Below are 26131 nucleotides of genomic sequence, written 5' to 3'. Positions count from 1 at the left end.
TACGCGTCTTTGAGGTCTAAAGTTGACATGTAGTCGTGTAGTTTTAGCAATGGTAATACTTCTTGTAGTGTGACCATGTGAAAGTGGTCTGATTTGATGAATGTGTTCACTATTCTGAGGTCTAGGATTGGTCTCAGCGTTTTGTCCTTCTTTGGTATCAGAAAGTACAGTGAGTAAACTCCTGTGTTTATTTGTGTGTTTGGCACTAATTCGATTGCATTCTTTTGCAATAGTGCCTGCACTTCTATCTCCAGGAGATTGGAATGATGTTTTGTCAAATTTTGTGCTTTTGGTGGTATGTTTGGAGGGAATTGTAGAAATTCTATGCAATAACCATGTTGGATAATTGCTCGAACCCAAGTGTCTGTAGTGATTTCCTCCCATGCTTTGTAATAATGACTTATTCTTCCCCCCACTGGTGTTGTGTGGAGGGGGTGAGTGACATGTGAGTCACTGCTTAGTAGTAGGGGTTTTGGGGCTTTGAAATTTTCCTCTATTCCTAGGGAATTGCCCTCCTCTATATTGTCCCCGAAAACCTCCTCTGTACTGTCCCTGGTAACTGGACGGTGTTGCCTGTGAGGTGCTGGCTTGTGTGCTCTGACCCCGAAACCCCCCTCTAAAGGGTGTTTTACGGAATGTGCTGTAATTCCCTCTGCTCTGCGGGGAGTAGAGTGCGCCCATGGCTTTAGCAGTGTCCGTGTCTTTTTTGAGTTTCTCAATCGCTGTGTCCACTTCTGGACCGAACAGTTCTTTTTCGTTAAAAGGCATATTGAGAACTGCTTGCTGAATCTCTGGTTTAAATCCAGACGTTCGGAGCCATGCATGCCTTCTGATAGTTACAGATGTATTAATTGTCCGTGCAGCTGTATCTGCAGCGTCCATGGAGGAGCGGATTTGGTTGTTGGAAATGGTCTGTCCCTCCTCAACCACTTGTTTTGCCCTATTTTGTAGGTCCTTGGGCAGATGGTCAATGAGATGTTGCATCTCATCCCAATGGGCTCTGTCATAGCGCGCAAGTAGTGCCTGCGAGTTAGCGATGCGCCACTGGTTTGCAGCTTGTGCTGCGACTCTCTTACCAGCTGCATCGAACTTGCGGCTTTCTTTATCTGGGGGTGGTGCATCTCCAGATGTGTGGGAGTTGGCCCTTTTCCTAGCTGCTCCTACAACGACAGAGTCTGGTGGCAGCTGTGTAGTGATGAAAGCCGGGTCTGTAGGAGGCGCCTTATACTTTTTTTCCACTCTTGGTGTGATTGCCCTACTTTTGACCGGCTCCTTAAAGATTTCTTTTGCGTGCCGGAGCATACCAGGGAGCATAGGCAGGCTTTGGTAGGAGCTGTGGGTGGAGGAGAGTGTGTTGAATAAAAAGTCATCCTCGACCTGTTCTGAGTGGAGGCTTACATTGTGAAATTGTGCTGCTCTAGCCACCACTTGAGAATACGCAGTGCTGTCCTCTGGTGGAGATGGCTTCGTAGGGTATGCCTCCGGACTGTTATCTGACACTGGGGCGTCGTATAAGTCCCATGCGTCTTGATCTTGGTCACCCTGGCTCATGGTGGTGTGAGCTGGGGAATGTGATGGAGTTTGTGCTGGTGAGACGTTAATCACAGGTGGAGGAGAGGGTGGTGGGGTAACTTTTTTCACCACTTTTGTTTGTGGTGTTTGTTCAGTTTGGAACTCCAATCTTCTCTTTCTTCTAATAGGGGGAAGGGTGCTTATTTTTCCTGTCCCCTGCTGTATGAAAATACGCTTTTGCGTATGGTCTACATCAGTTGAGTGTAGCTCTTCCTCAAACCTATGCTTTTGCATTTGGGAGGTTAGCGAGTGCTCTTCTGTATAAGAGCCTGAAACTGGGTCGGTTGCAGTTTGTTTTGGCACCGAAACCCTGTCTGCATCTTTTTTCGGCTCCGAGGTGACTTTTTTCTTTTTCGGGGCCGAAACCTCTCGGCGTCGATCTTCTTCGGTGCCGCTGTCTCGGCGTCGAGCCGTGTCTACACCGGTATCTCGGTGTCGAGGCTTGTCTCCAGCACTTTCTCGGTCCCGAGAAGGCTGCGTGCCGGTGTCTCGACCGGAGTCGGACGATCTCGGCACTGTTTGGGCCTTTTTCGATGCCGACGGTCGGTCACCGAATTTATGGGTCGAGCCATGGCCTGGTGGCAGTGGCGTCCCCTGGGCCTTGTAAATCTTCTTCTGAGTGGTTTTCGACGTCTTACTCACGGTTTGTGTATCGTCGAATCCTTCGGAGTCCGATTCTTGGATCGAAAAGGTTCCCTCCTCTTCTTGTTCCTCGAACTTCCGGTGGGCTGTCGGCGCGGACGCCATCTGAAGTCTTCTGGCTCGACGGTCTCGGAGTGTTTTTCGGGACCGGAACGCACGACAGGCCTCGCAGGTGTCTTCACTGTGCTCAGGTGACAGGCACAGGTTGCAGACCAAGTGTTGGTCTGTATAGGGGTATTTATTGTGGCATTTGGGACAGAAACGGAACGGGGTCCGTTCCATCGGCGTTCTTCTGCACGCGGTCGGGCCGACCAGGCCCCGACGGGGGATCGAAAAAATTACTCCGAAGGGCACCGGAGCTCTTCGATCTTAGACGCGGTGTTGAATCTAACTACGCCGATCCCGAACGCAACAATACCGACGAAAATCTTCAGAAATTAGCTATCTTTCCGTTCCGAAACTCGGAGCGACAGGAACACGTCCGAACCCGATGGCGGAAAAAAAACTATCGAAGATGGAGTCGACGCCCATGCGCAATGGAGACAAAAGGAGGAGTCACTCGGTCCCGTGACTCGAAAGACTTCTTCGAAGAAAAACAACTTCTAACACTCTGGCCCAACACCAGATGGCGAGCTATGCAAAACATGCGTATCTACAGCGACAGATGCCATCGAACCTTCTTTTTCCTTTTGTGTCTCTCCTTTGCACTCATTCTCATGGCAGTCATGGCGCTTTGAATCCACTCGCTTATGTCAACTAATGTTTTAATTTTCATTTTCAATTTATGTGGCAAGAAAAGTCCAGTTAGGAATTTACAACGCCAATACCTCTAACTGGAGCAAATATGAGAGCCATTCCCTTGTAAATGCTTTTTTCATTTTCCTTCTGTTTTCTCAGCACTCTTACACACACACACTGGATTTTCTTGTCTCTATCATTTTCTCATGTCCCTCTTGCCTCTGCCCCTCATTCACCTGTTCATTCCCTTTCCTATGCCGTCTCTACTGTATACTCTCTCTGCCCACCTTGCTAGGCTTCCCGCCCTTATATACAACTTCTTTCATTTGGATCAACAGATCTATTTTCTTTCTCTGTGTTGACTTCTCTTTTTCTTGCTCATTTCCCCTCTCTTCAATATAACACACCTTACTTGAGTTTATATTGCCTCTCCACCATCGTTTTAATTCACTGAATTTCTTTTATTTCTTAGTGTTTTGTAGTATTCCCATCTTCTTGTTATCTTCCCACTTGCTTCTCCTTTGACGAGAAGAAGGGAGCTGCAGGTGTTTCTCTCATAAGATGTCATCTGCGTCAGGCATCTCACTCCCGTGTTTGAAAGTAACAATGGGTAAAACTACATGTTATGTCTTTTACAGAGGGTAGTTTCTATGGGGTATGGGAATAAGATAGGAGTCATTTATACAGGTGTAAGCATGGAAATTCCTATGGCCAGATCCGTGGTCTGAGTCAAAACAGGTCCTCACAAATTGAGTACAGTGTTATTTTATCACACTATTGTGGAAACTGTCCAACAGGTTCTCCACTCCTTGCCATATACCTCATGATTAAAACTTACTTGAAGTTGGGAAGGCACTTCATAGTCCAATGCTTCAAGTTAGTTGACCCAGACCCAAGGTCAATGAATGCAATCATCAAGGTAAGATTGAGCTATTGAGCTACACGCCAAACACTTCTGAAAAGACTCTGAACAACTGCAGAAAGTTTGCCCTACAGTGGGAGGAACTGACTAGAATACTTATAGGGAACATATGAAATAATTTCAGCTGGAGAAGCTCATTGAAACAAACCCAGGACTCAGACAGGAAATTGTGCTGAGTATAGTATATTGCTCAGCTCAGCAAAATCACAGTGGGGCAAAAGTATGCGATTAGAAGGCTTAAAAGGGAACTGGCTCAAGGCTTTGGACATTCATAACAATTTACCGATTAGAAGGGGGTATATTTTGAAATATTCACAAACAGGCCATTATTCACCCAGATAAGTCGGAGAGGAATAATAGCACAAGGGTTTAGGAAAGAGTGAATGCACATTGGTTAAACAACTACAGAGATTGTCTGACATATAATCATCACGAATGGCAGGAAGCAGAAAAGGGGGAAACGTGGTTCTCATCATGCAATGGTGGAACCGCTCTTGCTTCTCTTTACTGAAAACTCACACTGGAACAGTGATCAAGGCAAACGTTAGAGACAACCAGTTAGAACCAGAGAGTAAAGGAGTGTTAAAGAACGTTTCTGCATCACAGGGACTACAATTCTCAGGAACTATGCACTTTTCTGTTGCATTACACAGCAAAGTTCTGTTACTTGAAAATTCTCATACTTTCTCTTCGCTTAGCTGAAAGGTTTTCAATGTCGATAACACAATTGATGCCGGCAAAGACCAGTGCAAACATTTTGATATTCCTCAGTCCTAGCACTAATTAACAATCGATCCACAATTTGAGTGCCTGAGGCATATCACATATAACTCTGGTCTATGTGAATCTTAAGAACCATGAGCCTGGCACAGCTAAGCTCTCTTGTAATGACAATTTACAGAGACAGTTCTGAAAGCTTTGTTCTGCAACTGTTGTTTGAAAATTCTGTTAGAAATAACAATAACATTATTATTCACTTATGTTACTTTGCTGCCATCTACCATTAGGTTCCCCTAATAGTTCAGCACATAGACGAGGATATCTACAGTGCCAGGCACTTGTACATGCTATCTTCAAGGTGCTTTCACAGTTTGTGACGGTAATAAACCTGGTATGATTGGATGCCCATGCGTGTATGAAGCTTGCTCTGAGATGTTTGGACTGATGCATTCTGTGATGTACATGCTTTGTGAACCTGACGGAAACTTGCACTGCTGCCACTGGTGGTTTGCAAGGGCGTGGGATAACCTTGCATAGTGACTCTAGGTACTTTATCTTCTCTGTAAACGAGGAAGCTTGCACAGCAAAAACCTGTGATGCTTTGATCGGTTTATGTGAGGGGATCGTGTCGTGATGCTGCTGTCACTGTTGTTATGGGATTTGAAGGAAACATGCGCTGCTACTGTAGCAAATATCTGAGTGTGAGAGATACCTCAATTTCCAGAAAAACGTTTTTACGACATTCTCCTTTTTTACAAAGCTGGATTGTTTTTTCATGTTTACTAATAAAGCAGTAGAGTACCTTATTGCAGCTGGCAAGATGAGCCTTCAGGCCAGATACACTGGAATAAATCGCCTGGCAACACTGTAAGTAAAGGAAGACATTGTTACTGGATCTCAGGTAAAAATATGCTCTAGGATACAGGGCAATGGCACTGTCAGTATGTAGCACAGGCACTGTGTCGTATGTACGGGAGCCTCACTGGGGGAAATGGATATGGAATTCTCACTAGGCGTAGGGCAACAAGCTCCCTAATGTTGTATTCTTTCACCATGGAAAGCGAAATAGAAGCCACTGATTACAAGTTGTTCTACAAAATAGGAGCCTCAATTTCAACTTCAAAAGAGACACTTAAGATAACAATTCTATTAACTATGCCGTATGATCCAGGTTTAGAGGCATGGGATAGTGGGAACTACCCTAGAGATAGAAAGAAGCCATTGACTTTTACTTAGAGGTGTTAATCATACATGATTTGGGCACATAATCTGCCCTTGCTCCTTCACTTCATTCTTCCAGTTTTCCAGAAGCCGTGGATGGAATGTCGGAAGTCCCGGTCGGATGTAATTTAGCTGCCAAAATAAAGTGAGATTGTAAGAACACTTCTGCCCCGATGTTGGGGATTGGAAATTCCAACAACACTTTGAGACAAGTCACACAGCACACTTCATCATCTATGCAAGACTATCACGCAGACTAATAGGACCTCTTGCTGATTCAAACACAAGAATAACATCTGACTCTGTGCTCTGGTGCTGAAGAACTTCAGAAGACAACAAAACATCAGACAGGCAACACCAGTGTGTAACATAAGCTGTGGCGGTAGCCAGTACTAGTGGATGGGTGCAAGGGAGTGTTCTGTTTAGATGCACTAGGGCAGATTTAATGCCCCAAGACATTCTGGGGAGTAGTCTCTCCATCCACAAAGGAAAAATGCTGAGATGACTGTCTGTTTAAAATTCAAAAAAGCAGAGAGAGAGAGTGCCTGAGCAATGCAAAGGACATTTTTTTGTGCCAGAGTAGGGGGCAAAGTGTTGTCTAGTAAAGCAATTACTGTTCGGGCCAGAGGTTTTCTTACAGCCAGTATATTCAGTCCTTGCAATGGTGTAAGCGATAATGTTGGCTCAGATTTTTAATACCTTTTTCCAAAGAAACCAAGGAATTGTTCGAATATGACTTGTCACTCAATTTTACACTCTTTCTTTCTTCAAGACATTAGCATTATATCTAATATAGTCCAAATCTATCAGATGAGGGACATATCTCAGTCAAAGATGTCACAATGGCTCCAAATGTAATGAAAATGTCACTTACCCAGTGTACATCTGTTCGTGGCATCAGTCGCTGGAGATTCACATGTTCTGCATAGCTCGCCATCTGGTGTTGGGTCGGAGTGTTACAAGTTGTTTTTCTTCGAAGAAGTCTTTCGAGTCACGGGACCGAGTGACTCCTCCTTCTGTCTCCATTGCGCATGGGCGTCGACTCCATCTTCGATTGTTTTCCCCGCAGAGGGTGAGGTAGGAGTTGTGTTGTAGTAATAGTGCCCATGCAATGGAGTGACTAAGTATGTACCTATTTAAGGTGGAAATAATATATACAAATGTACAAAGTTGAAGCTAACTTCCGAACTGCTACAGGCTCCCGGGGAGGCGGGTGGGCACATGTGAATCTCCAGCGACTGATGCCACGAACAGATGTACACTGGGTAAGTGACATTTTCAGTTCGATGGCATCTGTCGCTGTAGATACACATGTTCTGCATAGACTAGTAAGCAGTTATCTCCCCAAAAGCGGTGGCTCAGCCTGTAGGAATGGAAGTGGTTTGAAATAACGTTCTTAACACGGCTTGACCTACTGTGGCTTGCTGTGCGGATAGCACGTCTACACAGTAGTGCTTGGTGAACGTGTGTGGCGTAGACCATGTTGCTGCCTTACATATTTCTTGCATTGGGATGTTCCCTAGAAAGGCCATGGTAGCACCTTTTTTTTTTTGGTTGAGTGTGCCCTTGGTGTAATGGGCAGTTGTCGTTTTGCTTTAAGGTAGCAGATTTGGATGCATTTAACTATCCATCTGGCTATACCTTGTTTTGATATTGGGTTTCCTGCATGAGGTTTTTGGAATGCAATAAATAGTTGTTTAGTCTTTCTGATGTTCTTCGTTCTGTCAATGTAGTACATTAATGCTCTTTTGACATCTAAGGTATGTAGTGCCCTCTCAGCTACGGAATCTGGCTGTGGGAAGAACACTGGTAGTTCCACTGTTTGATTCAGGTGGAACGGTGAAATAACCTTTGGTAAAAATTTCGGATTAGTCCTTAGGACGACTTTATTTTTGTGTAGTTGTATAAAAGGTTCTTGTATTGTAAACGCCTGAATTTCGCTTACTCTTCTTAGAGTTGTAATGGCGATGAGAAATGCAACCTTCCAGGTTAGGAACTGTATTTCGCAAGAGTGCATGGGTTCAAAAGGTGGACCCATGAGTCTTGTTAAGACAACATTTAAGTTCCATGAAGGAACAGGTGGTGTTCTTGGTGGTATAATTCTTTTAAGGCCTTCCATGAATGCTTTAATGACTGGTATCCTATATAGGGAAGTTGAATAGGTAGTCTGCAGGTATGCAGATATTGCTGCAAGGTGTATTTTAATGGAAGAGAAGGCTAGGTTAGATTTTTGTAAGTGAAGCAAGTAACCCACTACATCCTTTGGAGTTGCGTGTAAAGGTTGGATCTGATTCTGATGGCAGTAGCAAACAAACCTCTTCCATTTACTTGCATAGCAGTGCCTAGTGGACGGCCTTCTGGCTTGCTTTATGACTTCCATACATTCTTGGGTAAGTTGTAAGTGTCCGAATTCTAGGATTTCAGGAGCCAGATTGCTAGATTCAGCGATGCTGGATCTGGATGTCTGATCTGTTGGTTGTGTTGTGTTAACAGATCCGGCCTGTTGGGCAATTTGATGTGGGGTACTACTGATAGGTCTAGCAGTGTTGTGTACCAGGGTTGCCTTGCCCAAGTTGGTGCTATTAATATGAGTTTGAGTTTGTTTTGACTCAATTTGTTTACCAGATAAGGAAGGAGAGGGAGAGGAGGAAAAGCGTAGGCAAATATCCCTGACCAGTTCATCGATAGGGCATTGCCTTGGGACTGCCTGTGTGGGTATCTGGATGCGAAGTTTTGGCATTTTGCGTTCTCTTTTGTTGCAAATAAGTCTATTTGAGGTGTTCCCCAGAGTCTGAAGTAAGTGTTGAGAATTTGGGGGTGAATTTCCCATTCGTGGACCTGTTGGTGATCTCGAGAGAGATTGTCTGCAAGTTGATTCTGGATCCCTGGAATAAACTGTGCTATTAGGCGAATGTGGTTGTGAATTGCCCCTCGCCATATCTTTTGTGCCAGCAGGCTCAACTGCGTTGAGTGTGTCCCCCCTTGTTTGTTCAGATAATACATTGTTGTCATGTTGTCTGTTTTGACAAGAATGTATTTGTGAGTTATAATTGGTTGGAAAGCCCTTAATGTTTGAAAAACTGCTAGCATTTCTAGGTGATTTATATGCAGTTTTGTCTGATGTACGTTCCATTGTCCTTGTATGCTGTGTTGATCGAGGTGTGCTCCCCACCCTGTCATGGAAGCATCTGTTGTTATTACGTATTGTGGCACTGGGTCTTGTAAAGGCCGCCCTTTATTTAAATTTATACTGTTCCACCATAGAAGCGAGAGGTAAGTTTGGCGGTCTATCAACACCAGATCTAGAAGGTGACCCTGTGCTTGTGACCATTGTGATGCTAGGCACTGTTGCAAGGGCCTCATGTGCAGTCTTGCGTTCGGGACAATGGCTATGCATGAGGACATCATGCCTAGGAGTTGTAATATCATCTTTGCTTGTATTGTTTGTGTTGGATACATGCGTTGTATGATCTTGTTGAAATTTTGAATTCTTTGTGGACTTGGAGTGGCTACTCCTTTTGTTGTGTCTATTATGGCTCCCAGGTATTGTTGTACCTTGCACTGCAAAATGTTGGATTTTGCAAAGTTGACAGTGAAACCGAGTTTGTAGAGGGTTTGTATGATTTGATTTGTGTGGTGTAAGCACTTTGTTAGTGAATTGGTTTTGATTAGCCAGTCGTCTAGATACGGGAATACATGTATTTGCTGCCTTCTGATGTGTGCAGCCACTACTGCTAGACATTTGGTGAAGACTCTTGGTGCGGTTGTTAAACCAAAAGGCAATACCTTGAATTGGTAATGTATTCCTTTGAATACGAACCTTAGGTATTTTCTGTGCGATGAATGTATTGGTATATGGAAATACGTGTCTTTGAGGTCTAGGGTTGTCATGTAGTCCTGTAGTTTTAGCAATGGTAACACTTCTTGTAGCGTGACCATGTGAAAGTGGTCTGATTTGATGTAGGTGTTCAGTATTCTGAGGTCTAGGATTGGTCTCAGTGTTTTGTCCTTTTTTGGTATTAAGAAGTACAGTGAATAGACTCCTGTGTTTGTTTGTGTGTTTGGTACTAATTCGATTGCATTCTTTTGCAATAGTGCTTGAACTTCTATTTCCAGAAGATCGGAATGTTGTTTTGATAAATTCTGTGCTTTTGGTGGTATGTTTGGAAGGAATTTTAGGAATTCTATGCAATAACCATGTTGGATAATTGCTAAGACCCAAGTGTCTGTAGTTATTTCCTCCCATGCTTTGTAATAATGACCTATTCTTCCCCCCACTGGTGTTGTGTGGAGGGGGTGAGTGACATCTGAGTCACTGCTTGGTTGTAGGGGTTTTGGGGCTTTGAAATTTTCCTCTATTCCTAGGGAATTGCCCTCCTGTGTATTGACCCCGAAAGCCTCCCCTGTACTGTCCCTGGTAGCTGGACGGTGTTGCCTGCGAGGTGCTGGCTTGTGTGGCCTGACCCCGAAACTCCCCTCGAAAGGGTGTCTTGCGGAAGGTGCTGTAGGTTCCTCTGTTCTGCGGGGAGTAGAGTGCGCCCATGGCTTTAGCAGTGTCAGTGTCTTTTTTCAGTTTTTCGATTGCCGTGTCCACTTCTGGTCCGAACAGTTGTTTTTCGTTGAATGGCATATTGAGCACTGCCTGCTGTATCTCTGGTTTGAACCCAGACGTTCTTAGCCATGCATGCCTTCTAATGGTCACAGATGTATTAATTGTTCTTGCAGCTGTGTCTGCTGCGTCCATAGAGGAACGTATCTGGTTATTTGATATGTTCTGTCCTTCCTCGACCACCTGCTTTGCCCTCTTTTGTAGTTCCTTGGGTAGATGCTCGATGAGGTGCTGCATCTCATCCCAATGGGCTCTGTCATAGCGCGCAAGTAGTGCTTGAGAGTTAGCGATGCGCCACTGGTTTGCAGCTTGTACTGCGACTCTTTTCCCAGCTGCATCGAATTTGCGGCTCTCTTTATCTGGGGGTGGTGCATCCCCAGATGTGTGGGAGTTGGCTCTTTTCCGAGCTGCTCCTACTACGACGGAATCAGGTGGCAGCTGTGTGGTGATGAAAACAGGGTCTGTAGGAGGTGCCTTATATTTCTTTTCCACCCTTGGCGTTATTGCCCTACTTTTGACCGGCTCCTTGAAGATGTCCCTTGCGTGCCGAAGCATACCTGGCAGCATAGGCAGGCTTTGGTAGGAGCTGTGGGTGGAGGAGAGGGTGTTGAATAAAAAGTCATCCTCGACTTGTTCTGAGTGGAGGTTTACGTTGTGGAATTGTGCCGCTCTAGCCACCACTTGAGAATATGCTGTGCTGTCTTCTGGTGGTGAGGGCTTTGTTGGATATGCCTCCGGACTGTTGTCCGACACTGGGGCGTCATATAAGTCCTAAGCGTCTTGATCCTGGTCACCTTGGCTCATGGCGGTGTGAGCCGGGGAATGTGACGGTGTTTGTGCTGGTGAGACGTTAATTACAGGTGGAGGAGAGGGTGGCGGAGTCACCTTTTTCACCATCTTGGTTTGTGGCGCCTGGTCTGTTTGAAACTCCAGTCTTCTTTTTCTCCTAACAGGGGGAAGGGTGCTTATTTTTCCTGTTCCCTGCTGTATGAAAATACGTTTTTGCGTATGGTCCACTTCGGTGGATTGCAGCTTTTCCTCAAACCTATGCTTTCGCATCTGAGAGGACAGTGATTGCTCCTCTGTATAAGAGCCTGGACCTGGGTCGGTTACGGGTTGTTTCGGCACCAAAACCCTGTCTGTATGTTTTTTCGGCTCCGAGGTGGCTTTTTTCTTCTTTGGAGTCGAAACCTCTCGGCGTCGATCTTCATCGGTGCCGCTGTCTCGGCGTCGAGCCGTTTCGGCACCTTGGTGTCGATGTTTTTCTGCAGCACTTTCTCGATCCCGAGAAGGCTGCGTGCCGGTGTCTCGACCGGAGTCGGACGATTTCGGCACTGTATGGGCCTTTTTCGGTGCCGATGGTCGGTCACCGAATTTATGGGTCGAGCCATGGCCTGATGGCAGTGGCGTCCCCTGGGCCTTGTCACTTTTCTTATGTGTTGTTTTCGACGTCTTACTCACGGTTCTTTGATCGTCGAATTCCTCGGAGTCCGATTCGTGGATCGAAAAGGTTTCTTCTTCCTCTTGTTCCTCGAACTCTCGGTGCGCTGTCGGCGTGGACGCCATCTGAAGTCTCCTGGCTCGACGGTCACGGAGTGTCTTTCGGGACCGAAACGCGCGACAGGCCTCGCAAGTCTCTTCACTGTGCTCAGGTGACAGGCACAGGTTACAGACCAAATGTTGGTCTGTATACAGGAATTTGTTGTGGCATTTGGGACAAAAACGGAACGGGGTCCATTCCATCGGCGTCGTTCTACACGCGGTCGGGCCGACCAGGCCCCGACGGGGTTTGAAAGCTACCCCGAAGGGCACCGGAGCGCGTCGACCTTCGATGCGGAGTTGAATCTAACTACGCCGATCCCGAACGCAACAATACTGACGAAAATCTTCCGATATTTACTAACTTTCCGTTCCGAAACTCGGAGCGACAGGAACACGTCCGAACCCGATGGCGGAAAAAAAACAATCGAAGATGGAGTCGACGCCCATGCGCAATGGAGACAGAAGGAGGAGTCACTCGGTCCCGTGACTCGAAAGACTTCTTCGAAGAAAAACAACTTGTAACACTCCGACCCAACACCAGATGGCGAGCTATGCAGAACATGTGTATCTACAGCGACAGATGCCATCGAACATCATGTTTCAAAACGTATTTGTTAAATAAAGAATGACTAATCGAATCAGACTGTGGATCATCGTGGCATTTTTGATGACCATATTCTTTAGATCTGGACTATATGAGATATAATGTAAATGTCTTAAAGAATAAAAGACTGCAAAACTGAGGGCTGGGTCATATTTGGGTGTATACTGAGGTTCTCTCAATTAAGGGGCAAGGTGTAATGGCTGCCCTTCTTGGACCACGTGCAGCTAATGGGAATTTAAACTACTTATTTTTAGTGATAGTAGCATCCGCGGGGTTGCTTTATTAAACCTCCGCCATTTCTTGTAAATCTTAAACAAAGGAATTGTGTTTCACATACTCATTTACTACACTATTTAAAGACTCTCTACATCATTACACAGGCCTCTATATATATATACGCATTTCCTCTCGTACTGTAGTTTACAGGATCATAGACCATGTTACCCTGAAAGCACACGCTACATTATTCAAGAGACAATTTCCATGTTTATAATGTCTAGTGAAATCTAAATCTAACTAGGGTCTGAGTGTGGATGGTGTTGAGGAACGTGCAGAATGTCCAGTCACCTACCACAGAGACTACAGGAAACCTTAGCTCTGTAGTCTCAAAGCTAAAGCAATTAGTGCCCAACATACTGTTTGCAAACTCTGCCCTGTGTTAGTTCAGAAAATAGTTCATGCTATATTACTGGCTAGTCATGCTGCTAAAACTGTGACCTAATGTAGATTGTTTTTCCAGGCACATCTTTAGTGGGAACCATGCATATTCTCCGAAAGTAGACTATGCGGAGGGCTGCATTTACTGTGGAAGTGAGGATGCCCACTTCTCACTAAAATCAAGCTGTCCTCAGATAATTCTCCTCTACATGCAATGTTGTTTGAAGCTTTAATATTTAATTTTAGATGGAGACAGTCACAGTTTCGTCTTGTGAACATGTATGCATGTGATGATACCAGGACCTGGAAACTAAGAAGCAAACGCATATTTAGAGCTCTTATCGAAGCTGCTTCACCTCCACTTTACTTCTTTACCAGCTCTCACATGCTGTGCACTGCCAATGGATAGTAAGGAAAAGTACCATAACTCACTAGTTTAGTATCAGGTACCAAATCGTCCTTCATCCTCCGTTTATTCCAATCTTTTGCCAGCTCGTCCTCTGCTATCTCCTGGAGATGGAAAACAGCCACCTGTGCTGACCTGCGCCGAATCCTGCCACTTGGTGTACGCTCGAAGTCCTCTGCAGACTCATCCTCCAAGTTCTCCTGGGGCTCCTCACTGGGCTTGGGGTGATCAACAAGAAAGAAGAGTCACATGTCGTCATGAAGTACCTTCTTACATTGCACAAAAGTGGAGTTGAGCAGGTGCCTCACCACAGTGTGCTCTGATCGCACGTGGTAATCGTGCCCGGCCTTCGACTTGTAGGTCTTCTCACAGTGCCGGCAGGCAAACACCGGCTTTTCCAGCTCTGAGGGCTCCTTACCGCATCGTTTCTGGTGATACTGATAGCCCATCAGGCTAGTAAATGTAGCTGCGCAACCCTGAATAAAGGAAAATGAAAAAACACACATTAGTAGCAAAAACAAAAGCTAATTCAAATGAGAAAATGTAATAAACACAACCTATAAACAATCAGCAAACACACACTGTGTATAGGGCACATAGAAACAGCCCTATCTGGGCTAGTAACCTGTATTTTGAGTGCTATTTAATCAAGAAAAGGTGATGATCAATGGCCTTTATCTATGTGGTTTGTAATCTTTTAGACTCGACGATGTGCATGAGTGAATTTTAGATGATCATTGCTCAACAATTTCCCATGCCAATCTCCTATTTCTGTATTGTTCTGAAGGCCAGCTAGCATGCAAATACATGTTTGCTAGGTAACAGAGTATGTATGAACTTCTCTGGTAAGATGGGTGGTTTGCTTCTAAGTCTAACAAAAAAGTTATCAAACTGTAAACCTATTGTGACAGGTAAATGTTTTCCCACTGCAGGATTTACATGCTATGCCATGCAGATTTGTAGAGCGCGGAAGGGTAACCTGGTGCTGAGCAGGTATGAGCCTAGCCAAACCTTTGGCCTAGGGGGACTATTTGAAAAAAACAGGTCTATAGTTTGTTGTGCACTGAGTGACAAACAGTTTCACGTAAGCAGGGGGAGAAAGACGAAAGCTTGAGGTTGTCAGTTTTAATACATTTTCTGAACCTCGCCTGACTTACCTGTGAATCCTTAGTGAGATTTTAACCCCAAGCATAACACCTCCATCAATGTGGAAATGGTCACCACAAGTGTCTAGCGTACCAACATGATACAACTAATAACGTTACAATTCAGACTAGGCCTAATAACAAATGAATGTCTGACTCCAAAATGTCAGCTGAGTTGTAGTAAAACGTCTCCGATGAAGTTAAAACATTTCATAACTCTTGACATTGTCAATTCCTGAATGTTTTGTTTTTAATTTGAGGAAAATCAAGTCGCTTGCAAACAAACACCATGCATGTTTTCCAGCTCTTGATTTGTAAAAGAATAATTGTCGCGGCCGAAGTTGTGCTCAGCGGCCTGCGGCTGGGACTATCGAAGGTTGGGCTGTGAATACCAAGGTTTTATAGTCTTCAATCTATCTCATGCCCCTTTAATCTGCTACCAGACACTAACTGCCCTTTTATTTCACTGTTGCAAGTCTCTTTTCATTCCCTCTTTCTCCCTTTATCACTGTTTTCCTGGCTTTCTATTCCTACTTATTTTCCTCTTTTGTGTTTTTAATCTTTCTTCCCTTGGATCAAAGTCGGCTGAGGAAAAATAACAGTCACTCACCGAAAATAAGTGCTAGTGATCCACACCTGCAACCAGTGGCTCAAATGAAACACTGCTGCTTTTGAAGTAGCAGAATATCTCTATGTATGTACGGTATGCTGAAACATGCTATGTACACGTGTGTCTATGTATTACACAGTGCTATTCACCACTATGTACTATGCTGTTATGGTCCAGTCTCACATTACTTTGAAAAGCATTTTTTTTATTTGTCAACAACTTTGTCTCCCAGCAACATATCTGCACCAAATGTGGCACTCTCTTGACATAATCAACTAAGGTTCGATGTATCAAATTTTATGCAGTTCTCTGCAGGGAAAAAACTTGTGGCCATCAGAAAACATGTTTTCCGATTTTACCTTCCACAGGACATTTTGCTTGCACCTACAGCTCTAACCACTGATCGGATTTGCATCAAACATTGCACGAATGTAAACATTTACTCAGAAAGTGTGCTCATTTTGATTCGGTGTAACCCTGTTCAGTGGTATTTGAGACACAGTCAGAAAAAACTGCTAAGTGTGCTTGAAAAGGCTAACACTTGTGTATTTTGGAAGCTGAAAAGTAATTCTTTGATTTGTTTATAACTTTGGCACTGTGTGATCAATCTGCCAAACATTGGCATACGCTTGGAAAGATTAGTTTTCTATTAGTATTTCATGTTATGTGCCAAACAAACAAGTTACTTACCTTTGTGTCATTCTTTATGGTAAAGACTATATAGGGGTCATTACGACCCTGGCGGTTGACGGAGAAGTGGCGGTTTTACCGGCAACAGGCTGGCGGTAAAAAATGTGGAATTATGACCATGGCGGTTACCGCCATGGTCATCCGCCACTTCTCCGATCAGACCGCCATGGCGGAGACGACCGCTGGGCTGGAGACTTGGGTCTCCAGCCCGGCGGCCGTCACAAGACTGCCGGCGGTATCATGACCCGGCTTACTGCCATGGATTTCATGGGTTTGGAACCGCCATGAAATCCATGGCGGTAAGCACTATCAGTGCCAGGAAATTCCTTCCCTGGCACTGATAGGGGTCTCTGCCGCCCCCACCCCTCCCCCGAGTCCGTCCCCAACACCCCCCACCCCCCCTACCACCCACCAAAGGTGGCAGGACCCCCCACCCCTACCCCCGACATCACAACACAGACACACACCGACACGCATGCAGACACCACCAACACACATTCCCGCACACACACGAACAAACATGCCAACAGACACACACAGTCATACACGCACACCCTCATTCAGACATACACGCACACATCCATACAGACATACATACAGACACACACACATTTCCATTCACACTACACCCCTGCATGCATACACGCACTCACACACCCCCTCTACATACTCACACCCCCATGCACCCACACATCACACAACACCCCCCCACCCCCCTCCCCTAACGGACGATCAACTTACCTTGTCCGTTGATCTTCCGAGAGGGGATGGGATCCATGGGGGCTACTCCGCCGTCAGCACACTGTCAACAGAACACCACCACGCCGAATCACAGAACGTGATTCGGTGGGCGGTGTTCTGTTGACGTGGCGGTGGAGGTGGAGCAACCTCCACTTCCCCGCCGCCCGCCAGTATGGCTGCTGGCGGCTCTCTGTCCGGAAAAGGACGGAGGGCTGCAGGCAGTCATAATACGCCGACCGGAAAACCGCCACCACTGGCGGTCTTCAGCACGGCGGTCGAAATGACCCCCTTTATCTAACTGCAGATCCCACACCTTTTAAATATCCCCAGGTGTCAGACTGAATCTGAAAACTTTCCAGAAGTACATCTACTTGCTGGTAGGTGGTGCCAAGCAGCTCCACATTGACGCAGTTCCTCTCCCGAATGAAGTGTGGAGCCTATAAAGGTAAACAGTCTTTACCAGATAGAGTGCTACAAAAGGTAAGTAACTTTTTCTTCGGATAGAGACTTTTAACTGCAGATTCCTTACCTTTTGAATACATACAGAAGCAGTATCTATTTGGAGGTCAGTAGGTGAGCAGTCTTAACCCAAAAAGTCCTGTAGGTCCCCAGCAGGCGAAATGTCCCTCTAGGCCAACCTGGCTATTGAGCCAGTAGTGTTTCATGAATGTATGGAGAAACACACATGTACATGCCTGGCAGATGTCCAGGACAGAAACTCCGCTTGCCAATGCATTGGGTGAAGCTTTGGCTCTGATGAAATGAGCATGCTTCCCTTCTGGAGGATGCTTCTTGGTCAGTACAAAGCAGATCTTGATACAGAGCACAATCCAGCATGAGATGGTTCACTTCTGCATGACCTTGCCTTTTTTCTCTTTAATAAACTCCACAAACAGCTGATTGTCCACACGGTATTCTCTGGTATGATCAATGTAAAAGCTCAATACTATTTTGGGGTATTCCTAATGGAGCCTCTCTTCTTCCTTAGATGGGTGGGGCTGAGCGGAGAACACCAGCAATGTGCTATTCTGACCAAAGTAGAATGGCATCACAACTTTGGCCATGAAGGATACTTGTGTCTGCACAATCAGTATGTCTAAGAAGAAGGTGGTGCACAGTGGGGTTGGCACGTAGAGCTTGAATCTCACTTACACCCCATGCAAATGTTACAAATGTTACAGCAACAAGAAACACCGTTTTGAGAGTGAAAAGTCACAAAGGACAACTGTGAAGGGGCTCAAACGGAGTACACATCAAATATATGAGGACCAAGTTAAGGTCCCACTGTGACATGACAAAGGGAGAGAGAGCAAAAAGATATTTAAATAAACGTATCACAACCAGTGATTAAATAATGAGAGCTGACCCGGCATCCGCAAAGAGTCAGAAAGAGTCAAAAGATACCCTTTAAAAGTACAGAGAGCAAAGCCTTGCTGACGAGAGACAAAACAGACAACAAAACGTAAGATAACGCGCCAGGAGGGGGCCAGTCTGTCGTGTGCTGCACAAAGACACAAATTTGTTCCAACAACAGGCATTTACTATCTTTGGTGAGGGATGCCTGGCTACCAAGATGAGATCTGCCCACCTCTGGAGGAAGGTGGAAAGTGTTCAGCTGTTCAGCTCAATCTCCAACCTGAAGATGGAGATTGTGAAGGCCTAAGTGCTGCACCCTGCCTGTTGCTGTGACAGCAGATCCTCCTGGCGGGGTAGCCTGATTGGAAGACATATGCTCATGCCCAGGAGCTCTGGATACCATACTCTCCATGCCCTTTTTGGGGCTACCAGAATGACCTGGGCCTGTTTTTTTCAGAACAGTAGGGGTAGTGGTGGAATGACATACAAGAGTCCTGAGTTTCAACTGAGGCAGAGACACCTTAGAAACTCCAAAGCACAGATCTAGTGATGTTGTGCGTTCTTTGCAGTGGTAAATAGATAGAGCCAAGGTTCTTCCGATTCGCAGAAGAGACCCTTCACCACCTTCGGGTGCAACTGTCCCTCAAAACCTGGTAGGCGTAAACGGCTGAGCTTGTCCGCCTAAGCATTCAAAGATCCTTCCAGGTGTTTCACCACAAGGAAAATTCTGTGACGGTATAACCATTTTCACTCCACCCTGTCTGGTGCAATACTACATGACAGCGGTGTTGTCCATAATCACCAGCTCCAGAACCAGCCTACCCTTGATAGACAGAAGGATGGCTTTCTATGCAAAGTGGATGGTTGATGTAGAGCCAGGACTCAGCTGGAGACCACAGGCCTCTGATCTCCACCTCTCTCAAGTGGCCGCCGTAACCCAGAAGTGATGCATCGGACACCACTGTTAGCTCTGGGTGGAGAAGGGTCTACCAATGACGCAATCGTGGTCCCGTAACCGCCACTGCACATTTTTTGAAGTTCCCTCGGACATCTGGGTGTGGGCAGAAAGGTACCCTTGATGTTAGGCCCACTGGGACTTTAGATACTACTGCATAGCCAGCATATGCCTCTTAGCTTGCTTGACCAGCATGATGCATGAAGCTGAACTGTGTCCAGAACTGCTCAGAAGAAGGGAAATGTCTGAGACGGAGTCAGGTTTGACTTAGGTGCGTTGAAAATTAACCCCAAAGATGACCGGATGTTCGATGTAGCCTGGAGGTGGTTGACGGCTGCCTTGAGTGAGCTCACCTTCAACAGCCATTTGTCGAGGTGTAGACGACTGGAACCCCTAACCTCCGAAAATGTGATGCTACCATCATGATCACTTTCGTGCACACCTAAGGGGCAACAGGGAGACCAAAGGGGAGCACCACAGACTGAAAATGCTCATGTACCCTCACAAGGTGCTAGTAGCTCAGATGGGCCTGCAGGACAGGTATATTTAAATATTCGTCCTGCAGATCCAATTCCAAAACCCTGTATCCAGGGTCGAGGGCAGAGAAGACCTCGGGCAGGGTCAGCGTGAGCATTTAGAACTTGTCCTGGTAGGTTTTGAGAGGGCGCAACTCTAAAATAGGATGAATGCCTCTGTCCTTCTTTGACACCAGAAAGTTGCAAGAATAACAAGTATGACCCACTTCTGGTGCAGGCAGCCTGTCGATAGTCCCTTTGGCCGAAACAGATTGCATTTCATGCCAGGTGAAGGACAGGTGGTCCTCTGTCAGTCATTCCAGTAACGGTGGAAGGTGCACTGGAGTGGCTATTCGGGGTTGTTGGGTCCTGTCTCCTAATTTGTAGCTGTACTCCACTAATGGTATGTTGAAGGGGTTAGGCAGGTGGGGCCAATGGGAGATTGGAGTATTTAGTGTACTGAGTGGTGCTCTGTCCCTGATCACAGGGTCTGTGGTTGCCATGGCCTCTGCCATAAAACTGCTGGGCACCTTGGTAACGCTTAACTGGCTGACAGCACCGGGTAACAGTTCTGAAACCGCTGAAGGAACGGTTGGGGGAATGGCAAAGCGTTGAATATAAGCCCAGGGAGAGTGCTGTGACACTCCGTAAAGCACTCCAGAGTGGAACCTGCGTTATTCCTAAAAAGGTAAGCCCAGTCAAAGGACATGTTTATAAGGGAAAAACCTGTCGATCGCAGCAAGGCATGGCAACATTAGTGCTGATGATTCAGGAGACAGAATCCGGTCACAATAAACTGAAATTTGGCAGCAACAAAGGTGTTCTGTATGGCATGGGTAAGGACTGGGCTGAAGTATTCCAGGGCACCTGGTAGGACTTGTGCAACCAAATCCCAGAGACTCTGGAAAATAGCAGCCTACCAAGCAACTGGCATTGACCAACTTAAGAACCAAATTAGTGGAACAAAATGCCCTCTTCCCAAAGGTCGCCACTCTCTTGGACTCCCTATCCAGGGAAGTAGTTGGAAAAGTACTTGGATTTGTTCGACTGGTGGCAGTCACCAAGCTTTCAAGATTGGGGTGCTGAGACAAAAAGGCGCATCACCAGGGGCGGGGCGGTGGCATCTTGCAATCTGGCGATTGACTGGGGGTCCAGTGCAAGGTTTGGCCCAGGCTCCTAAGAGAGTATCAGCTACCAGTGAGTGCCTTGTTGAAAGGAAGTAGGGTCTCAGTAGTGGCTTGCCACAACTGAGGCACTTCAGTCAGGACATTGGTTTTGACCTCTAAGGTAGGGAGCTGGAGGTCAGGAACTATATATGCCTTCTGCATAACCAAAGCTAAAGAAGCACTCTCCTCCATGGCAGGACCAGGGGGTGGGATAAGACCAGTATCCAGTGAAGTGTCAAGACCACTACTTTCTGGAGATCATCATACCAGTTTTCTTCATGGTATGGTTGGCCAATTTCATCTTCTGCCTCATAGTCGTAGTCAGAATCAAAATCTAACAAGGAATGCAATGTAACAAATCTGCCTTGCGGAACGTTAAGAAAGCCAAGTTGTGGCGTGGTGGAAATTAATCACATCCTCGGTTGAGGTTGGAGCAGCCCCGACTCAAGAGTTCGAAAACACAATGGGCACTTTATCTTCCAGCACCAGTAAAGTCAGCATCAGCGTCGATGTTCCTGGAACCGTCGTGGATCGTGGAGCTGGAGGCAGTCAGGTGTAGGAGCCAGGAGAGGGCCCATGATGGGCTGGGAAGGTCCAACTGGCGCAGAGGACAAACTCACACACTAGATGGAGACCTTCTCAGCTCTTTGGGGCCTTGGGGCGCACCAGAGGGAATCCAAAGTGATCCGAATAACTGGAGAATGGCTCTTTGAAACTCTTTAATCTGCCTTTGTGTCTCAGATGGCCCTGGCAACTCGGGGTGAGCGGGACAACTTGTATGGTGCAACGTCGACTGACCTCAGGAGCAAGAATGTGAGGCATGGCAACACTGTTTCATTTTCTCAGGAGTTTGAGGGAAGGGGCCAAGTCCTGCTTGCTTCTCTTTTGACTTACACAAAGAATTGAAGCACAATGGCATTCAGTCTCAGGTCGACCCCTGCAACATCTAGAACAGGATTGAAGCCAACACTTGGACTTAGACCAGTCACAAGGAGGAGTCTTATGATGATTAGCAATAAAGAGTTTCATCTCATGATTCCTTGTGACCTTTGGGTTAATCAAGGCACAGTCACTGCAGGTCTTGGAGTAATTACTCTACCCCAGACACCACAGGCAAACCTGATGGTGATCTGTCACATACATTTACTTGCAGCAGTTCCTATAGAGTTTAAAAACTGTTGTTTTGGGAGGTTTCTCTTGCACACTGTAAATTTTGTAAGGCAAAGGGTCTCAGAGAGTCCAGAGGTAACTCCCGATTCATGTCTGGTGGCATGGTAGAAAAGAACTGACATCAGTGCGCAGAACTAGCGCCTATAAATCTCAGCACAATATTTCTGAAGTGCAACATCATCAGTGTGGAGTCTCACAGTGCCACCTACTGACGTGCAGAGGTACTGCTGGAAAGTTTCCGTCCCCAGGTCTGATGCCTGGGGAATTGTAAGAGGTGAGGAATCTGCAGCTCTATCAGAACATTGCTTATAACTTTGATGCTGTTTGATGAATCTGCATCAAATGTAGTAAGCAGTTAGTAAGGTACACTCAGTGTGGGATTTTCAGATTTTATGAAGGCCTGTTAAAAATATTTCTGATTTACAAATAACCTTGGCACATTTAACAAAATTGCACAAAACATGCCAGAGACTTAGGCCCTCATTACAACTCTGGCGGTAAATCCCGCTTACCACCGTGCAGAAGACCGCCAACATACTGCTGCGGTCGCGGAATTCCGCTACAGGTATTACGACCCACAGCTCGGAATCCGCCACAATACAGACACCTACACAAGTCCGCCACACTAAAGGTCAGTGATAAACTGGCGATAACAAAACCGACACCGTCACGCCAACAAGAATACGCCCACACTATCACGACCCACTAATCCACGCGCTCAAAATACACACACATATACAAAACACAACCACATTGGACAATTCGAAATACACACACCTGATACACCTACACACACCACACCCACACACCCAATCCAATATAAAACACACACCCACATCACCAACAAACCCTTACTACTAGAAATTTGAAAGCAGGCCAGAGAGAGAGACTACCTTAAACAACACCAGCATCCACAGACACACAACATCATCACTTACACAACTACAAGGCACTTCAAACAACACACACCAACACATCCCCTCACACTTCACAACACACCATCTCACACATCACCTACACCACATCATGGCACCTCAACGACACCCCAGGTTCTCTAACGAGGAGCTCAGGGTCATGGTGGAGGAAATCGTCCGGGTAGAGCCACAGGTATTTGGATCACAGGTGCAGCACACCTCCATTGCAAGGAAGATGGAGCTATGGTGGAGAATTGTCGACAGGGTCAACGCAGTGGGACAGCATCCAAGAACACGGGATGACATCAGGAAGAGGTGGAACGACCTACGGGGGAAGGTGCGTTCTGTGGTCTCCAGACACCAGATTGCAGTACAGAGGACTGGCGGTGGACCCCCAACTCCTCCCTCACAACTAACAACATGGGAGGAGCAAGTCTTGGCAATACTGCATCCTGAGGGCCTCACAGAAGTAGCAGGAGGACTGGACTCTGGTAAGGCAAATCGTTACTACTTTATCCCCACCTTACCTGCATGCCATCACATACCCCACCCTTTCCCTCACACCCATCACCCCAACAACCCACAGATACCCCACAAACACAACCCACACATCCCAAAAACAAGCCCTGCATGTAACACCAATGCATGGATACCCATCACGAAAGCATGTCCAGTACAGAAACCCAAACAGCCCCCAAACCAACTATCACAACTCTCACACAAGGACCAATCCAACAGTGCAAGCACTGGAGTACAGGGTCACTCACCCACTGCACACGTTGGCACACACAGATGCAATAATCATGCTTTTGCACCCCTACAGGACCCCTACCCAACGTCACCGGACATGAGGTGCCAGACATATCCAGTCCTCCCACAGAAGAGACCCACAGTGATGACAGCAGCTCTGCACAACTGCATCAAGATGACCAGCCCAGCCCATCAGGGACCTTGGGACAGTCAGTTCCCCTGACACAGTCACAAGCCATCACAGACCCTCCCCACTCAGGAAACACCAGCAAAGCGGGCCCATCCCTCTGTCCCCAGGACGCGTCAATCAGCAGTGTGTCCACCACTACAGGGAACCCAGGCAACCCCAATAACACAGGATGATCAGGGACCTGGGGGCAGTGGCAGTGGGCACACGGTTCAGGGGACAGAGGACAGGACAACAGGGAAGCTGGGAGGGCTACTGTGCGACAGGGGGAGGACAGGCCCAGGGACCACACTCTCCACGAGGCCCTCTCCAACATCAAGGGAGCTTACCATCATTCCCAGGAGACGATGGCGACTGTACTGGCCAAGTTTCAGGAGACCCAGCGGCTGCAGGAGGAACACTACCTTGGGATCAGGGAGGACTTAAAAGTCCATTAACAACACCCTGGTCACCATTGCAGGGGTGCTGGCAGACCTTGTCAACACCAGGAGGGACACAGTGGCACAACAAGGGACCCCTGACACTAGCCTGGACGATGAACAGCCCTCCACCTCTGCCGGCGCTAGTGGACAGGAAGCACCGCCACAGGAACACAACACCAGCACCCCACCCCCTGCAGATGGAGAAGCACCCCGCAAACGGTCCCTGAGATCCAGGAACAAGACAGAGAACAATGCCAAGAACCCCACCAGGAAATGGCTGAAAGACATAGTTGAATGGGCGAGTGCAGAGAAGGTACAAATGTATCATGTTTGCAGGGGTTAGTGTTTGGAAGACGACTTGCAAGCTTGGTCAGCTATGATATTGGATCTACAAGAACCCCAAGATCCTCCTGCCTTCAGAGAGGAGGATGTATGATTGAGCAGGAACTTAGAGGGGAGACTGAAATGGAGTGAACATGCTTTACAACACTTGTGTTAGCCGGATAGAAGATATCTGCTCTGTCCACTTGTCCTCCAGGACAGACTCACAATGATGACCAATATATAAGCAGACCAAAGGGGAGAGATGGATTGGGGGACAAGAGTTTATATGTTGTGTTATGGTTTCGTTCAGCAACATAGCTGTGGCTAGAGACTGTTCCAAGTCTCTATCCTTGTACTTTGGTCCCGGGAGTGACTATGCAAAACGCTCCACGAGCCTATAATTCCACTGTGTATCCTGTGAGGTTTAATTAGACATTCCCCTGGGCCCATTCCATGGATCTGAATTGCTTCATAGTTGTGATGGTTTTACATACTCCCCGAGATGATGTATATTGATACAAGTTTCTTGCTGGATGCAATGCTCTTTATATACTGAGACCGGTGATGTAACGACTATACGATATTCAGAAACTAAACATAGTACTTTAAAAAAAAAGTGTAATCGGGAAAGGGGAATGGTGGTTATTATGGAGGCCATCATGTTGAGAAGGTACATTACTTTACTCAGTGGTAGCTGACGATTTGTTGAAAGAGGCAGCAGGAGCTGGAAGGCTTGGACCTGTGCAGGGATGGACTAAGCTTTCCCTGTGACTGCTCCTAGGAAGAGCTGTATTTGTAGGGATTGGAGGTGGGACTTGCTCATGTTGATTAAGAAACCTTCTTTATGGAGAAGATCTAAGGTGATCTTAGTGTGGGCTAAACACTGATGTTTGTTTGCACTCTTTATCAGCCAGTCGTTGATGTGTGGGAAAATATAGATGCCGCTTCTCTGGAGATGAGTGGCTACCTCTGCAAGGCATTTGGTAAAGACTCTGGGAGTCAGAGTTACCCTGAAGGGCAGAATTTTGAATAGAAAGTGCTGTACAGTTACCAAAAGCCTGTGGTAGCAGCAATGTGCAAGGTAGATTGGGATATGAAATAGGCATCCTTCATATCGAGGGAGATCATGAATTCTCCTTGCTCCAATAGTGAAACAATGTCCTGGAGCATGATCACGTGAAAATGCTTCGATAGGATGCCCTTGTTGAGGGACCTGAGGTCTAGTATGGGCCTCATATATCCATCTTTCTTGCGGAATAGAAAGTACAGGGAGTACACCCCTTTGCGGTGTTCATTCTGACGGTACAGGTTCAACGGCCCCTTGGGTAAGAGCATCTCTACTTCCTCCCGGAGGAGGTTCTGGTGCTCTGATGAGAGGGTGTCTTGGGTGGGTATGTCTGGTGGTGTGTGCAGTAAGTTCCAGGCAGAAACCCTGCTCTACAATGTAATGAACCCATTGGTCTGAGGTGATGTTTTGCCACTGCGTGAGGAACCCCTACAGGCATCCTCAACAGGTGTTGTGAGACCAGGGGAAGGAAGAGAGAGTCACTGCT

The 26131-nt window shown here is 46.5% G+C and overlaps 1 protein-coding gene across 2 annotated transcripts in view; it reads right to left on the bottom strand.

Annotated features, from left to right (window-relative positions):
* The window catches only part of ZNF512B (zinc finger protein 512B), a 282920-nt gene that overhangs the window by 24499 nt on the left and 232290 nt on the right, over nucleotides 1-26131 (bottom strand). For both annotated transcript variants that reach the window (XM_069243246.1, XM_069243247.1), the window contains 4 exons: nucleotides 13942-14109; nucleotides 13660-13851; nucleotides 5846-5947; nucleotides 5397-5459 (listed from right to left, as the gene is read on the bottom strand). In XM_069243246.1, coding sequence (XP_069099347.1) covers nucleotides 5397-5459; nucleotides 5846-5947; nucleotides 13660-13851; nucleotides 13942-14109 — 525 coding nt within the window. The remainder of the gene's footprint in view (nucleotides 1-5396; nucleotides 5460-5845; nucleotides 5948-13659; nucleotides 13852-13941; nucleotides 14110-26131) is intronic.

This window comes from Pleurodeles waltl, chromosome 7 (assembly GCF_031143425.1).
Source record: "Pleurodeles waltl isolate 20211129_DDA chromosome 7, aPleWal1.hap1.20221129, whole genome shotgun sequence".
Lineage (NCBI taxonomy): Eukaryota > Metazoa > Chordata > Amphibia > Caudata > Salamandridae > Pleurodeles > Pleurodeles waltl.
Note: the sequence above shows the minus strand (reverse complement) of the source record. Positions and strands in the feature narration are given on the sequence as shown.